Source organism: Oenanthe melanoleuca, chromosome 13, assembly GCF_029582105.1.
Source record: "Oenanthe melanoleuca isolate GR-GAL-2019-014 chromosome 13, OMel1.0, whole genome shotgun sequence".
Taxonomy (NCBI): Eukaryota; Metazoa; Chordata; class Aves; order Passeriformes; family Muscicapidae; genus Oenanthe; species Oenanthe melanoleuca.
Genome location: NC_079347.1, coordinates 497,219 through 514,280, shown reverse-complemented (window position 1 = coordinate 514,280; position 17,062 = coordinate 497,219). Strand labels below are relative to the sequence as shown.

The 17,062-nt window shown below is 52.1% G+C and overlaps 1 protein-coding gene and 1 pseudogene across 2 annotated transcripts; one reads left to right on the top strand and one right to left on the bottom strand.

The window, feature by feature from the left end:
- The first annotated feature begins 2,726 nt into the window (after positions 1-2,726).
- The window catches only part of LOC130258910 (zinc finger protein 721-like), a 415,188-nt pseudogene continuing 400,852 nt past the window's right edge, over positions 2,727-17,062 (top strand).
- LOC130258686 (zinc finger protein 239-like) lies at positions 8,779-15,605 on the bottom strand. Of its 2 annotated transcripts, XM_056502302.1 has the most exons (3): positions 15,545-15,605; positions 11,463-11,544; positions 8,779-11,278 (listed from the first exon to the last, which is right to left on the bottom strand). In XM_056502302.1, exons 2-3 carry the CDS (start codon positions 11,515-11,517, stop codon positions 10,188-10,190), a joined length of 1,146 nt encoding a protein of 381 aa, XP_056358277.1. In that variant the 5' UTR covers positions 11,518-11,544; positions 15,545-15,605; the 3' UTR covers positions 8,779-10,187. The 2 variants fall into 2 exon arrangements, with proteins under 2 accessions (XP_056358277.1, XP_056358276.1); XM_056502301.1 differs by lacking the exon at positions 15,545-15,605 and having other exon boundaries at positions 11,463-14,954.

The following is a 17,062-nucleotide window of genomic DNA, read 5'->3' as shown; positions in this document are numbered from 1 at the left end:
AGGCCAAACCATGTGAGGATACAGGGTGGATTCATGGGCCTTTGTCTGTTTTTAAGCTAAACCTTATCAATTTTAGGATGAATTTTAGGCCACTTTGGACAATGTTAGGGCCATTTGGATAATTTTAGACCCCCTTTGCGTAGATTGGAGGTCCATTTGGCTGATGTTAGGCCAAATCTGGTGGATTCAGGCTGCCTTTGAGGAGCTTTTGAGTGATTTTAGGCAAAACCTAATGCTTTTAGGACCGAGCAGTGCTTTGACCCCGCCCCTTTCCTCTCACAGTTCCCGCCCTTCACTTGACCCTCCCCTCCCAGTTCGGGGTTCCGAACGGGGCAGGAGGAGGAGGGAGAGGGAGGAAGAGGCGGAGGGGCAGCAGAAGCAGGAGGAGCGAAGGAGCGAATGAAGCGCGCGAATCCAGAGCTCCCTGAACTCGCAGCTCCCCCAGGACCATGGCCCCCCATCCCGCAGGTGCCCGGGGAGGGGGATCTCGCCCCAAATATCCCGGGGGGATCCCTGGGTTTGGGGTTTTTTGGGGACGTGTTTGGATCTTGCAGGGCTCCAGAGGCGCTGATGGCCTTCGGGATGATATCGGTGGGTCCCCGGGAGGTGTTTTTGGGGGTCCCGGTGGGTGCGGGCAGAGCCCCGTTGGGGGGCGGGGGGATGCGGGTCCCCCCGCGGTGGGGTTGGGCTTCCCGGGCCGGGCCCTGCGAGCTCTGCCGGGACCACGTGGGGAGCGCGCGGGAGCGGCGGGATCGGCGGGGGGACAGCGGTTTTGGGGAGCTCCGGGAGAGGCGCGGCTTCCCTGAGCGGGAGCGCAGACACAGGAGAGCCCCAGAAGGGCAAAGCGGGGAGCCCGAGAAGGGGGAACCCCTGGCATTGCCGGGACCCCGGCGGGGGGTGCTGGGGCCGGAGGGGCGGCATGGCCGGGAAAGGGCTTCGGGGCTCCCGGTGACGGCAGTGGCTGCTCCCAGGATGAGCCCCGTTCCTCCCACCGTGTGGTTCCAGTTTCCTCGGCACTCCCAGGATGAGCCCAGTCACTCCCAGGCATTCCCTGTTATGGGGAAACTTTCCCCAGAACAGTCCCAATTCTTCCCAGTTCCATCCAGTGTGCTCTCAGTTCTACCAGTTAAACCATAGCATGGTCCCAGTCACTCCCAGTATGCAGCAATGGCCCCAGTTCTCCCTGTCAATGCCAGCATGACCCCAGTAGCCTCCAGTATAATCCCTGTGAATCCCTGTAGCTCCCACTATTTCCCAGTCCCCCCAGCATGCTGCCAGTCACTCTCACTTCTTCCCAGTTGCTTTCAGCATAATTCCAGTTGTTCACAGACACTCCCAGTCCATCCCAGTATGATTCCAGTCACCCTCAGTGTGATCCCAGTCTCACCCAGCATGGATCCAGCTGCTCTCATTGTGATCCCAGGATGATCCCAGTTGCTGCCAGAATAGTTCCAGTTGTTACCAGTTCCTACCAGGATGATCCCTAGAATAGCCCCAGTCTCTCTCAGCATTGTCCCACTATCTCCCAGTTGCCCCCAGTGTAGTTCCAGTCCCCCCAGTATGGTTACAGACACTCTCATTATGTCCCAGCTGCCCTAGTAAGGTTCCGGTTACCTCTGAATGATGCCGGTCTTTCCCAGTTCCTCCCAGTTGTCTCCAGCCTGATCCCAGTTTCTGTCAGTTGCCCATACTTTCAGTTGCTCCCAGTATGATCCATGTTCTGGCCTCAGTCCGCTCAGCATGGTTCCAGTACCTTCCAGTTGATCCCAGTAGCTCCCAATGTGTCCACATTTTCCTCCCAACTCCCAACATGGGTCCAGTAGCTCTCAGTAACCCCCAGTTTGGTTCCATTCCCACTCACAGTCATCCCAGTGGCTCCCAGGATGATCTCAGCAGCAGCCATAGTCATCCCCAGTATGGTTCCTGTCCCTTCCAGTATGATCCATTGCTCCCAGTCTCTCCCAGTATCGTTCCAGTCACCTCCAGTATGACCCCTCTCACTCCCAGATCCTCCCAGTATTATTCCAGTCATGCCTAGAGTGACTCCCTGTCACTCCCAGTGTGGGCCCAGTTGCTCCGAGTCACTTGCAGTATGGTTCCAGTAGTGGCCGGCACTTTTCCTTCACTCCCAGTCCAATTGGAGTATGATCCCAGTCATTCTAATATGTTCCCAGTACTATTCCAGTCACTCTGAGTATAATCCCAGGTAGTTCCAGTAGGATCCCAGTATGACTCTGACATGGGCACAGCTACCATTATCATCCAGTGTGTTTCCATTTGCTCCCAGTTCCTCCCAGTGTGAACCCCGTTGCCCCACTTGCCCCTAGCATAGTCCCAGTCACTCCATAGATGATCCCAGTCCCTCTCAGTCATACCCCGTTGCCACAAGTATAGAGGAGTAGCTCCCACTGACTCCCCAGTAGCCCCCAGCGTGGTCCCAGTTCTCCCCAGCATGGTCACAACTGTTCCCAGTGTGGTTCCAGTCCCCCCACTATGGTTACAGATGCTATGGTTATATCCATTCTCCCAGCTGCCCCTAGTACAGTCCCAGTCACTCCCAGTACTATCCCAGTATGAGTCCAGTATGATGCCAGTCTCTCCCAGCAGGGTCCCAGTCACTCAGACTTGACCTCAGTTGCCCCAGCATGGTCCAAGTTTTCCCCCCATCCCTATCTCAATTGCTCCTAGTCACCACCTCTATGGTCCCAGACACTCCCAGTATGTCCCAGTTGCCCTGAACAATTTCATAGTCATTTCCAGGCACTCCCACTTAGCTCAGCGTCGTTCACTTTCCCCCAGTTTTATCCCAGTTGCCCCTAAAATAGTCCAAGTGCCTCTCAGCATGGTTTGTTTATTGTTTTTTAGGGAGGGGGAATGTTTGGAGAATGCAGAACTCCAAAGCTGAGCAGAAAATGCCCCTTGAGGGGGACACTGGGGAGTCCCATTGGCGGCTGCCGGCAGAGGCAGCCTGGAGGAGCAGAGCCCTGTGTTGCCCAGGACCCCAAAGTGGAGAGCCCAGAGAGGGGGGAGTGCTGCCATTCGCGGGACCCTCAACAGCCTGGAGAGGGGCAGGGGGCATTCCTTGGACCACCTGCACCTGAAAGCGCCCAATTGATCTACCACCAGTACATCCACACTGGGAGAAGGCCATACAAGTTTGGGGACTGTGGGAAGGGCTTCATGTCCTGTGCCAACCTGATCCGCCACCAAAAGATCCACACTGGGGAGAGGCTCTATGAGTGTTCCAAGTGTGGGAAGAGGTTTCACTCGATATCCGATCTCCTCCAGCACTACCAGATACACACAGAGGAGATGCCCTTCGAGTGTCCTGACTGCGGGAAGGGCTTCAAGCAAAACTCGCACCTCATCCGCCACCTGTACATCCACGCTGGGGAAAGGCCATACAAGTGTGGCGACTGTCGGAAGAGCTTCAGGCAGCATTCCACCGTAGTCCTCCATCAAACGATCCACACAGGGGAGAGGCTCTATGAGTGTTCTGAGTGTGGGAAGAGGTTTCGCTTCAGCTCTGATCTACTCCAACACTACCAGACACACAAAGAGTAGAGGCCTTTCCACTGTTCGTAATGCAGGAAGGGCTTCAGGCAAAACTCCCACCTCATCATCCACTGGCGCATCCACACTGGGGAGAGGCCCTACGAGTGTGAGGAGTGTGGAAAGAGCTTCTCCCAGAGCTTAACCTTGACCCAACACCAATGGAGGCACCGGTAAGGGAAGCCCTGCGAGTGCCCCGAGTGTGGGAAGAGCTTCATGCTCTGCTCCAGCTCAATTCCCCACCGCAGAACCCACGCTGGACAGAGCCCTTGTGACCCACATTCCCTGGGATCCATGTTGGGAAGACACCTGCCTTTTGTTTTGGCCTTAATTTTTGTCTCTTCCAACTCATTGCTCTCCAAACACCAAGATGAATTGATCTGTCACCTCAAAACCTCTCAAATCCCAGTGAAAACACCTCAATTTTGACTCAAAAGGGCTCAATCCAACTTCAAAGTGCCTTGTTCCCTCCTCTAAACACCTCAATCCCACATGAACCTTACTGGATTCCACAGGCACCAGAGTGAGAAGGGGTTGGAAGGAGATTGGGAGAAGGTGAATCCAAATTTGAAATGGTGGGATCACGACTGTGTGGGGCTGGCCAGGTGGGATGGATTTGCTAGTAAATAAAACTTTGACAATTCCTGATTTCTGTCCCGCTCACTTTCAGTCAGTTCCAGTTCTGTTTTCTGTGGCACCTCATCAGCTGATTGTGTATATGTCCTCCTTTCTCTCCTGCCTCTCTCTGTCTGCTTTTCTGCCTGGTTTCTCTCTCAGGGTCTCCCTTGATCCAGGGCAGCTCCCACCAAAGACCCTGCCCTGATTTAATTCCCAGTGCAGGAGCTGCAACAGCCATGAGTGAAGTTCTGAAGGCTGGCAGTGAAATTTCCCTGTAAGATCTTGCTGCACTTGGCTTTTGGCCCCTTCTGAAGAGCTTTGCCTTCAAGGACAGGAACATCTTTTCCTGGCTGGGAACTGGAATTCCAGTGTGAGCCACGCAGAACGATCCAGTCTGGGATCACATGGACTGGGATCCTCCAGACTGGGACTGCACAGACTGGGACCAGATGGATCAGGGCCATGCAGAATGGGATTGTACAAACTGGGTTTACATGAACTGAGATTGTACAAACTGGGATCACATGGACTGGGATTGTACAAACTGGGACCATATGGACCAGGATGGCTGCACCGGAACAATGCGAACCAAGGCTGTCCTACCCCACCCAGGGGTCCTTCCCAGTCCCGTGTGGGGGCGCAGCCAAAACTCATCGGAGTGAATGTGGAGGTCCCGGTGTCAATCTCAGTCATGGAGCAGTCCTGGAGCACTCCTAGTGCTGGTTCCAATCCTGGTCTAAATCTCGGTCCCAGAGCGGTGCTGGACTTGTTCTCATTGTTGGTCTGATATTGGTGCCGGTCTTGGTGCCTGTGGCGGTTCTGGTTTCAGTCTCTGTCTTGGTTTCAGTTTTGGTCTTGGTCTCAGTCTCAGAGTGGTTTTGGTCCCAGTGCTGGTACTGGTGCTGGTGTTGGTCCCGGTGTGCTCCCAGTGCCAATCTCTGTCTCAGGCCCGGTCCTGGAGTGGTGCCAGTCTCAGTTCTGGTTCTGGTGCTGCTGTCAGTCTCAATGTTCTCCCAGTGCCAGTCCAAGTCCCAGAGCTGTCCTGGAGTGCTCCCAGTGCCAGTTCCAATGTCTGTTATGGTCTCAGTCTTGGTCCCAGTGCCAGTTCTGGGAACGGTTTTGGTCTCAGTCTGAGTCCCAGTGCCCGTCTTGAAGAGATTCCAGTCTCAGTTCTGGTGTTGGTTCTGGTCCCAGTCTTAGTTTCAGTCTCTGTTCTGATGCCGGTCTCGATGCTGGTCCCAGGGGATTTTCTCGATGATTGAGAGTGAGTGGGACTATTGACTCGTGATCAGAATCCAAATTTATTGTGAGCTACATTTGCTTATACACCATTTTTAGGAAGGCAGTAATTTTTGACAACATTCATTGGGTTAAACTTCACCCAGACAAACTTTACATTTCTGCTGATTTAGTTCAATCCTCTTTCCAGTCACCAGTCTTGATCCAATATTCTTGTAATCATGATAGGTCTGTTTGCTCTTGCCAAGGCATCTTGGTTATCAAACTGCAAATGCTAATTAAATCCACAGTACTCTCTGTCTCAGCTTCTACAGTGTTGGGCTCAATCTAGGTCTTACAGCAGTGCCGGTCTCTGTGCCGGTGCCGGATCTGTTTTCAGTCTTGGACTCAATGTTGGTCATGGTCTCAGTTTTCGGTGGTCCCAGTCCCAGTGCTGGTACCGGTACCAGTGTTGGTGCCAGAGTGCTCCCAGTGCCAATCTCAGTCTCAGTTCTGGTGCCAGTGCCAGTCTTGGTGCTGGTTCTGGTGCCACTCTCAGTCTCAGTCCCGGAGTTCTCCCACTGCTGGTTCCCATCCCAGAGCAGTTCCGGAGTTCTCTCTGTGTTGGTGCTGGTCTCAGTCTTGGTCCAAGTGCCAGTTCTGGGACTGGTTTTGGTATTGGTCTTGGTACTGGTCCGATCTTAATTCCAGTTCTGGAGCGGTGCTGGTCTCAGTTCCAGTGTTGGTTCTGTTCTCAGTCTTGGTCTCTGTCTCCATTCTGATTTTGGTCTCAGTAATGTTGCTGGTGCTGGTTGTGGTGCCGGGTTCTGGTACTGGTTTTGGTGCTGGTAGGTCTGGCTCCCAAATATTTTAGGCCCATTTGCGTGATTTTATACCAAATTGGGCAGTTTTAGACTGGATTTTAGGCTCTTTTTGGACAATTTTAGGCCAATTTGGATGATTTTGGACCTTCTTTGTGTGGATTTGAGGTCCCTTTGGCTGATTTTAGATCAAACCTGGTGGATTTAGACTGCATTTGAGGCCCTTTCGGGTGATTTTAGGCCAAACCAGACCCTTTTCAGACTGCGCGGCCCTTTGGCTCCAGTCCTTCCCCTCACAGTTGCTGCCCTTACCTTGACCCCGCCCCTTTCCCTTCAGATTACCCGCCCTTGATTGACCGCGCTCCTTTCCCGTCAGTTTCTGCCCATTTATTATCTCCGCCCATTCACGGCCCCTGTCAATCATTAACCCCATCCCTTTCATTCCGACCAAGCCCTTGGTTTTCCTCCGCCCTTTTCCCCTCTAAGCCCCGCCCATCTCGGCGCATTTTCCCTGCGCATGCTCAGAACACCGAAGAGGCACCACCGTCTTTGATTTCGGTCCCTCGGCCCAGCTTCAGCATGTCCAAAAGCTGCGGTGGGGCTGGAGGGGATCTATAGGGGATCTGTAGGTGGCGGCTGAGGGTCTCTGTAGATGTTTCGGGCTTGTTTATAGGGGACTTGGGAGGCACTGGGAGGTCTATCAGGGATCTATAGAGGAATGGGGAGGTCTGAGGGTCTCTCTAGGGGATTTGGGCTTGTATATAGGGGATTTGGCAGCTCTGCGGTGTCCGTTAAGGGGGTCTGGGTGGTCTATAAGCGATATATAGGGGATCTATAGGGGACTGGGTGGGGGGCTGAGTGTCTCTATAGAGGATTTGTGCTTGTCTGTAGGGGATTTGTGGGGTCCATTAAGGGGGATTAGGATTTCTGTAGGGGACTGGGGGGTCTGAGGTTCTCTATAGAGGATTTTGGCTTGTCTGTAGGGGATTTTGTGGGCTTTGGGGATTCGCTAAAGTTAGTCTGGGAGGTCTATAGGGCATCTATAGGGGCCTGGCAGACCCTACACAGAGTCCAGGGGGCTCTCACGGTCTCTAGAGGAGAATTTTGGGGTTCTTAAAGGGAATTTCTTGGAGTTTCGAGCTCTGTCCAGGCAATTATTGGAGTTCCTCTAGGGAATTCTGTGGTCCCTACTGAGAATTTTTGGGAATTTTGGGGTCCTTTAAGGGAATATGAAGGTCTCTTGGGAATTTTGGGGTTCCTGTAAGGAAATTGTGCGGTAATTTAAAGGGAATTTCGTACTGTTTATAGGGATTTTTTTGGGCCTATATTGAGAATTTTGAGAATTATGCGGTCTACATTGGGAAGTTGGGTTTTTTTTTTTGTGTGTCCAAACATGGGAATTTTTAGGTTTCTCTTGGGAAATTTTGCAATGTTGGTGTCCTCAAATAGGATTTTGAAGGATGCCATAGGGAATTTCTGAGGTCTGTATTGAAAAACTTCAGTCCAAACATGCAAAGTTTGGATTCTCTAGAGGAAATTTTTGGGATCTCCTTAGGGAAAATTTGGGAATTCAGGGTCTAAACGTGAGAATTTTGGGTGCCGAAATATGGCAGCAACGAGCTGGCATGAAGCCTTTCAGAACCAGGGGTCTGATTTTATGGTGATTTTGGGTCCCTTTGGGTGAGTTTCAGGCCACTTTGGGTGTGTTTAGGTCCATTTGGGTGATTTTAGGAAAAACTAGGTGGTTCTAGGGTGGATTTTAGGCCCAATTTGGTGATTTTCAGCAAAACCAGGGTGGATTTTACACACATTTGAGGTATTTGAAGGTGATTTTAGGCAATTTTGTGTGGGTTTTAAACGTTTGGGCAGTTTTAGACTCTTTGGTTTGATTTTAAACCGATTTGGCTGATTTCAAGCCAAAGCTGATCAGTTTTAGGCTGGATTACAGGCCCATTTTGGACAATGTTAGGCCCTTTTGGATGATTTTAGACCTCTGTGTAGAATTGAGGCCTCTTTGGCTGATTTTAGGACAAACCTGGTGGATTTAGGCTGCATTTGAGGCCCTTTTGGGTGATTTTAGGCCAAAAGAGATGGAAATAAAACACCTTTGGGAGAGAGGGCATGGAGAGGGGGAAGGACCTGGCTGCAGAGAAGAAGGCAAGATTGCAGCCAAAGGGCATCAAAAATATAAAAGCAACTTCTGAATGTTAAAGATGGCCACAGGAACTGCAGTGTGTCTGAACTGCAACAGCGGCACTCTGAAAACAGAACTGGAACTGACTAAAAATGAATGGGACAGAAATCAGGAATTGCCAAAGTTTTATTTACTATCAAATCCACCCCCCCCCCCCCCAGCCAGCTCCACACAATCCCAATCCCACCGCTCTAAATCTGAATATCACTTCTCCCAATCTCCTTCCAACCCCTTCTCACCCTGGCGGCTCTGAAATCTTTGGTGGTGGACTTTTTGCAAGGAAGGTCAAGAAATTTGGAACCTTCCCAGGGTGGTACCCTCAGGTCTCCTGTATGTGTTTGTCCTCCTTTGCATGTGGACCCGCAATGGAGTATAGATTCATTTTTTTCAATTTTATAATATTTTTTGGAAAGGGGATCATGTCATTGGATGCTGCTGGGAACCAGGGTAAAAGCAGCCTTGAAACCTTTGGTTTCTTAGCCTGCTCAAGGCCAGGAAATTATAACATTGATTAAACACCTGAAGGGTTCATGAGAGATGTGTTGTTTTACAGAAAGCATGTTTTCAATGAGGTGTTGCCTTCTTGGACCAATGAGTCTTTTCTATTCTGTTTTTCAGTTATTACACTATATAAAGTGTAGTGTTTCTTTAAATAAAGCTCTCTCTCTTTTTCTTATCCATTTTTAAAGAGATCTCCAATCCTCCTAGCAGCTAGCCAGGAGTTCACCATTCCAAACAAGCTAACTATTGTCTCTCTAGTGAAACTGCTCATGTTACCTCTCTCTGTGGAGGGAGGAAACAGCCAACAATTTCTGCGGATCTCCCGTCCTGTTGCAGTCAGGGTTGGTCTGTGATGTCCCCAGAAGGCTCCGACTCTGGCCATTATCACGGCTCTGGTGGTGGCCCCAGGTTCTGCTGTCCTAATTTTCTGGGTTTCTCAGTCTGCTCTCGGCATGGCTCTGGTTAGAAAAGCCTAGCTTGGAGCACAGCCCCGGTTGTCAACAGCCTCACTGGGTCTGTCCCAGTGTCAGCAGATTCAGCTCTGGGTTTATCCTGGTGCAATGATCACTCAAAAAATCTCAGTTCACTCAAGTAGCAATCTCGGGAAACCTCAAAGTGTTGCATTTTAAGCTTTGGGAGAGCAGCAAAAAGAACAATGCAACATAGTTCCTCGTGTAATGGAGAAGCAAAAGAGAGAGAGAGAGCCTTATTTAAAGAAACACTACGAATATATAGGGTAGTATATGCAAAACAGAATAGAAAAGACTCATTAGTTCAAGAACGCAACACCTCTTTGAAAACATGCTTTCTGCAAAACATCACGTCTCTCACAGATCCAGCAGGTGTTTAATCATTGTGATAATTTTTTGTCCTTGAAAAGCATGAGAAACTCAAGGCTTCAAGGTGGCTTTTCCACTAGTTCCCAGCAGCATCCAACAATATGGAATCCAGTAAGGTTCGTGTGGGATTGAATTGTTTTGAGGAGGGAACACTCCACTTAGAGGTGGGATTGAGCCACTTTGGGTTAAAATTGAGGTGTTTTCAGTGGCATTTGAGAGGTTTTGATGTGACAGATTGATCCGTCTTGGCTTTGATACACAAAGAGATGGAGAAGAGACAAAAATTAAGGCCAAAACAAAAAGGTAACCAGGCAGGTGTCTTCCCAACATGGATCCCAGGGAATGTGGGTCACCAGGGCTCTGCCCAACATGGGTCCTGCAGTGGAGGATGGAGTTGGAGCAGCGCATGAAGCTCTTCCTGCACTCGGGGCACTCAGGCTTCCCTTACTGGTGCCTCCGTTGGTGTTTGGTCAAGGTTGAGCTCTGGGAGAAGCTCTTCCCACACTCCTCACACACGTAGGGCCTCTCCCCAGTGTGGATGCGCCGGTGGATGATGAGGTGGGAGTTTTGCCTGAAGCCCTGCCCGCAGTCAGGACACTCGTATGGCTTCTCCTCCGTGTGTGTCTGGTAGTGTTGGATGAGCTTGGAGCTGGAGTGAAACCTCTTCCCACACTCAGAACACTCGTAGGGCCTCTCCCCACTGTGGATCTTTTGATGAAGGATTAGGGCAGAACGGTGCCTGAAGCCCTTCCCACAATCCTGACACTTGTATGGCCTTTCCCCAGTGTGAATGTTCTGGTGGCAGATCAGTGCAGAGAACACCGTGAAGCTTTTCCCACACTCCTCACACTTGTAGGGCCTATCTGCAGTGTGGGTCCTCTGGTGGTAAATGAGGTTGGAGCTGTCGCTGAATCCCATTCCACATTCCTCACACTCGTAGGGCCTCTCCCCGGTGTGGATGCGCCGGTGGGTGATGAGGTGCGAGTTCTGCCTGAAGCCCTTCCCGCAGTCGGGGCAGTGAAAGGGCTTCTCCTCTGTGTGCGTGCGCTGATGCAGAAGGAGATTGCTGCTGGTCTGAAACTTCTTCTCACACTCCCCACACTCGTAGGGCCTCTCCCCAGTGTGGATCCTCTGGTGCCGGATCAGTTGGGAGCTGGCTCTGAATCCCTTCCCACACTCCCCGCACTCGTAGGGCCGTTCCCCAGTGTGGATCCTCTGGTGGTAGATAAGGCTGTACCTCCTTCTGAAATTCATCCCACACTCTGAGCAGATGTGGGGTTTTTCCCTATCACGAAGCTGCTCATGGACCACCAGGTCTGAGCTCTGGCTCGATCTCCAGCTGCCTGCCCAGCCCAGGCTGGGTCTTTCCTCCTCAGATACCGGCGATCTGCGTTTGCAGCCCCTCCTGGTGCGAGATCTCTGCAACTTTTCCTCCCCATTGGATTCTAGCACAGTGGATCCGCTGCAAATAGCCTCTTCCATGAGGTTTTGCCATGGGGATTTGTCCTCCCTGGTCTCCATGCTCAGCTCCTTGTCTGGGTAAAGAAGGACAAGGAGAGGATGGGATTTGCCTCCGTGCCAGAGGGAAGGGCAAGGAGATCCCCCCAGCGCGCCCCAGCGGGACGCGTCGGCAGCAAAGTTGTCCTGCAGCTGGGGGCCATGCTGGGCTGGGAGATGGAGCAGGACAGAGAGGGAAAGGAGCAGTGACATCCTCCTCACCTGCCTGGGGCTTCTCAGCCATCCTCCTCTTCCTTGCAGCCTCCTCCTCCTCCATCGGGCCAGGGCTTAGCAATGGGAAATCCTGGTTTGGGGAAATACAGGGGATAAATAAGCACACTGGGGGGTTGCTCCTGCCCAAGTCCATCCCTAGAAGTCCCCAGGCACCTGGGATCCATCAAAACCTCCCAAACATCAACACTCAGCCCTGAAAATGCCTCCCAGGAGTTCCTGGGAATGGTCCTTCCCCTTTGCTGTTTGGGGGTTCCACCTGTCCTAGATGCTGGGGGTCACGCTGGCATTGGGGATCCCCCATCTACTTGGTCCCCACCCTCCCCAGGCTGCTGGGAGCCTCAGGAATCCGAAAAGCTCCCCCCTCTTCCCTCTCCCCATTTAGGGATGCTGGGGGATTTTAGAGTCCCAGGATCCCTTCTCCCCTTATTCTGTACTTTCAGGTGCAGGTGGTCCAAGGAATGCCCCCTGCCCCTCTCCAGGCTGTTGAGGGTCCCGCGAATGGCAGCACTCCTCCCTTTCTGGGCTCTCCACTTTGGGGTCCTGGGCAACACAGGGCTCTGCTCCTCCAGGCTGCCTCTGCCACCAGCCGCCATTGGGATCCCCGAATATCTCCCAAGGGGAATTTTCTGCTCAGCTTTGGAGTTCTGCATTCTCCAAATATGCCCTCCCTGCCAAAAAAAAAAAACCCAAAACAATACTTAGAGGCACTGGGACTATTGTAGGGGCAACTGGGATAAAACTGGAGACAAGTGAACCACGCTGAAGTAAGTGGGAGTGCCTGGGAATGACTACGAGATTGTTCAGTGAAACTGGGATATACTGGGCGTTTCTGAGACCATAGGGGTGATGACTGGGACCTAACTGGTAAAGACTGGGAATGTGTTGGGGGGAAAATTTGGACCACACTGGGGCAACTGGGGAAAATGTGAATGACTGGGGCCCTGCTGGCAGAGACTGGCATCAAACTGGACTCATACTGGGATAGTACTGGGAGTGACTGGGACTGTACTAGGGGCAGCTGTGAGAACTGATATAATAAGTGTCTGTAACCATAGTGGGGGGACTGGAACCACACTGGGGGTTACTGGGGAGTCAGTGGGATCAACTACTCTATACTGGGACCACTGCGCATGATTGGGACCATGCTGAGAGGGACTGGGATCATATATGGAGTGACTGAGACAATGCTAGGGGCAACTGGGCAACTGGGTTCACACTGGGAGGAACCGAGAGCAACTGAAACCATACTCAAAAGGACTGGGATCACACTGGATGATACTGGTAGACACTGGGACTGCAATGAGGGTGACTAAGAGAGGCTGTGAGCAACTGGAATCAGTCTGGAAGCAGCTGAGGACAACTGGGAGTGACTGGGAACATGCTGATGGCAACTGTAATACACTGAAACTACAGTGAGAGGAAATGGGAGCAACTGGAACTATACTGTGCCCATATCAGAGTCATACTGGGATCTACTGCAAGTAGCTGGGATCATACTGGGACTGACTGGAATAGTACTGGGAACATCCTAGAATGACTGAGAGCATACTGCAATCGGACTGAGAGTCAAGGAAAAGTGCTGGCCATTATTGGAACCATACTGCGACTCGGAGCAACTGGGCCCACACTGGGAGTGACAGGGAGTTACTCTGGGCATGACTGGAATAATACTGGGAGGATCTGGGAGTGACTGGGGTCGTACTGGAGGTGGCTGGAACCATACTGGGAGTGACTGGGAGCAACGGATCATATTGGGAGGGACTGGAACGATACTGGGAGTGACTACGGGTTCTACTGGGATCATCCTGGGAGCCACTGGGATTACAGTGAGTGGGAATGGAACGTGAGTGAGGGTTACTGGGAGCTACTGGGCCCATGTTGGGAAAATGTGGACACATTGAGATCAACTGGAAGGTACTGGCACCATGCTGAGGGGATTGAGGCCATAAGGGGGATCATACTGGGAGCAACTGGGAATATGGGCAACTGACAGAAACTGGGATGAGGCTGGAGGCAACAGTGAGTAAATGGGAACGACTGGTATCATTCTGAGATAACTGGGGGAACTAGGATATAATGAGCGTGTATGTAACCATACAGGGGCCTGGAACCACATTTGGAAGGGCTCAGAGAAAGCTGGAAACAGCTGGGACCATAGTTAGGGGAGTGCAACCATGCTGGTGGCAACTGGGGGATACTGTGGCAATGCTAAGAGCTCCCCCTCCCCGGGCACCTGCGGGATGGGGGGCCATGGTCCTGGGGGAGCTGCGAGTTCAGGGAGCTCTGGATTCGCGCGCTTCATTCGCTCCTTCGCTCCTCCTGCTTCTGCTGCCCCTCCGCCTTTTCCTCCCTCCCTCCTCCTCCTGCCCCGTTCGGAACCCCGAACTGGGAGGGGAGGGTCAAGTGAAGGGCGGGAACTCTGAGAGGAAAGGGGCGGGGCCAAGGGAAGGGCGGGAACTGTGAGGGGAAAGAGGCGGGGCCAAGGGAAGGGCGGGAACTGTGAGAGGAAAGGGGCGGGGTCAAAGCACTGCTCGGTCCTAAAAGCATTAGGTTTTGCCTAAAATCACTCAAAAGCTCCTCAAAGGCAGCCTGAATCCACCAGATTTGGCCTAACATCAGCCAAATGGACCTCCAATCTACGCAAAGGGAGTCTAAAATTATCCAAATGGCCCTAACATTGTCCAAAGTGGCCTAAAATTCATCCTAAAATTGATAAGGTTTAGCTTAAAAACAGACAAAGGCCCATGAATCCACCCTGTATCCTCACATGGTTTGGCCTAAAATAAGCCAAATGGGGTTAAAATCTAACCAAGGGGTCTAAAAATTCCCAAATTGATTAAAAACCCACACAACTGGCCTAAAATCACCCTTCAATCTCACTGATGGCTGGAAAATCAACCCTGAAAGTGCCCAGTTTTTCCTAAAAGCATCCAAATGGACCTAAACACACCCAAACGGGCCTGAAACCCCCCAAGGGAGCCAAAACCACCCTAAAATTAGACCCTGGATCTCATAGGCTTCATGCCAGCTCATCACTGTTATATTTCGCCATCAAAATCCCTCCCACCAAAATTCCCACATTTGGACCCAAAACTCCCAAATATTCCCTAAGCAGATGCCAAAAATTTCCTCTAGAGAACCCAAACTTCGCATGTTTGGGCCCAAGTGTTTTTATATGGACCCCGAAAATTCCCTATGGGATCCTCCAAAATTCCATTTGAGGACCCCAGCATTGCAAAAATTCCCAATCTAAGAATTCCAATATTTGGACACAAAATGTAAAAAAAAAAAAAAAAAATCCTGGTGTAGATCACATAATTCTCAAAATTCTCAACATATTCCCATAAATTCCCTACAAACACTACAAAATTCCCTTTAATTCCCCCACCATTTCCTTATGGGGTCCCCAAGATTCCCAAGAGACCTCCAAATTCTCTTGAAGGACCCCAAAATTCCCAAAAATTCTCAAAAGGAACCCCAAAATTCCCTATAGGGACCTGAAGAATTCCCTAGATTGAGAACAAATTTTCTAGAAATTCCCTTTATGAACCCCAAAATTCCCCTCTAGAAACCCTGATACCCCTCCCAGACCTTCCAGGAACCTATATAGGCTCTACCAGTTCCCTACAGATCTCCTCAGATCCCCTACAGACCTCCCAGGCCGCCTTCAGGGACCTCCCAGAGCCCCCCAAATCCCATATAGAGACCCTCAGACCCCCCCCACCCAGTCCCTTAACAGATCCCCTACAGACCTCCCAAACCCCCTTTATGGGCCCAGCAGAGCCTCCAAATCCCCTTTGCACACCCCCAAATACCTCCCAAGGCGGTAAAGCGCCCCCAGGCCCCTACAGATCCCCTACAGGTCCCCTATAGGCAAGCCCAAATCCTCTGTAGAGACACTCAGCCCCGCCCCGCCCCCAGTCCCCTACAGAGCTGCCAGACGCACTTTTGGGACCCCCAGAGCCCCCAGACCCTCTTTGCAGACCCCCAGGAAGCACCCAGTTCCGTAAAGCCCACCGAGCCCACAAGAGATCCCCTACGGAACCCCTATAGATCCCCTCCAGCCCCACCGCAGCTCTCCAACACGCTGAGGCCGAAGCGGGGAAACGGCGCCCGGGACACACTTCCGGGTGTTCTGAGCATGCGCGGGGTGAATGAGCAAGAAGATGGGCGGTGCCTAGAGGGGAATGGGGCGGGGCGAAATCAAGGGCTTGATGCGAATGGAAGAGGAGGGGTTAATGATTGACAGGGGCTGTGAAGAGAAATGGGCAGGGCTAATAAATGCCCAGGAAATGAGGGGAATGCGAGCTCTGCTGTGGTGAGGGCGCGGGAGCGGCGGGATCGGCGGGGGGACAGCGCTTTTGGGGAGTCCCGGGAGAGGCGCAGCTTCCCTGAGCGGGAGTGCAGAGAGAGGAGAGCCCCAGAAGGGCAAAGCCCGAGAAGGGGGAACCCCTGGCATTGCTGGGACCCTGGCGGGGGGTGCTGGGGCCGGAGGGGCGGCATGGCCGGGAAAGGGCTTCGGGGCTCCCGGTGACGGCAGTGGCTGCTCCCAGGATGAGCCCCGTTCCTCCCACCGTGTGGTTCCAGTTTCCTCGGTACTCCCAGGATGAGCCCAGTCACTCCCAGGTACTCCCTATTATGGGGAAACTTTCCCCAGAACAGTCCCAATTCTTCCCAGTTCCATCCAGTGTGCTCTCAGTTCTACCAGTTAAACCATAGCATGGTCCCAGTCGCTCCCAGTATGCAGCAATGGCCCCAGTTCTCCCTGTCAATGCCAGCATGACCCCAGTAGCCTCCAGTATAATCCCTGTGAATCCCTGTAGCTCCCACTATTTCCCAGTCCCCCCAGCATGCTGCCAGTCACTCTCACTTCTTCCCAGTTGCTTTCAGCATAATTCCAGTTGTTCACAGACACTCCCAGTCCATCCCAGTATGATTCCAGTCACCCTCAGTGTGATCCCAGTCTCACCCAGCATGGATCCAGCTGCTCTCATTGTGATCCCAGGATGATCCCAGTTGCTGCCAGAATAGTTCCAGTTGTTACCAGTTCCTACCAGGATGATCCCTAGAATAGCCCCAGTCTCTCTCAGCATTGTCCCACTATCTCCCAGTTGCCCCCAGTGTAGTTCCAGTCCCCCCAGTATGGTTACAGACACTCTCATTATGTCCCAGCTGCCCTAGTAAGGTTCCGGTTACCTCTGAATGATGCCGGTCTTTCCCAGTTCCTCCCAGTTGTCTCCAGCCTGATCCCAGTTTCTGTCAGTTGCCCATACTTTCAGTTGCTCCCAGTATGATCCATGTTCTGGCCTCAGTCCGCTCAGCATGGTTCCAGTACCTTCCAGTTGATCCCAGTAGCTCCCAATGTGTCCACATTTTCCTCCCAACTCCCAACATGGGTCCAGTAGCTCTCAGTAACCCCCAGTTTGGTTCCATTCCCACTCACAGTCATCCCAGTGGCTCCCAGGATGATCCCAGTAGAACCCGTAGTCTCTCCCAGTATCGTTCCAGTCACCTCCAGTATGACCCCTCTCACTCCCAGATCCTCCCAGTATTCTTCCAGTCATGCCCAGAGTGACTCCCTGTCACTC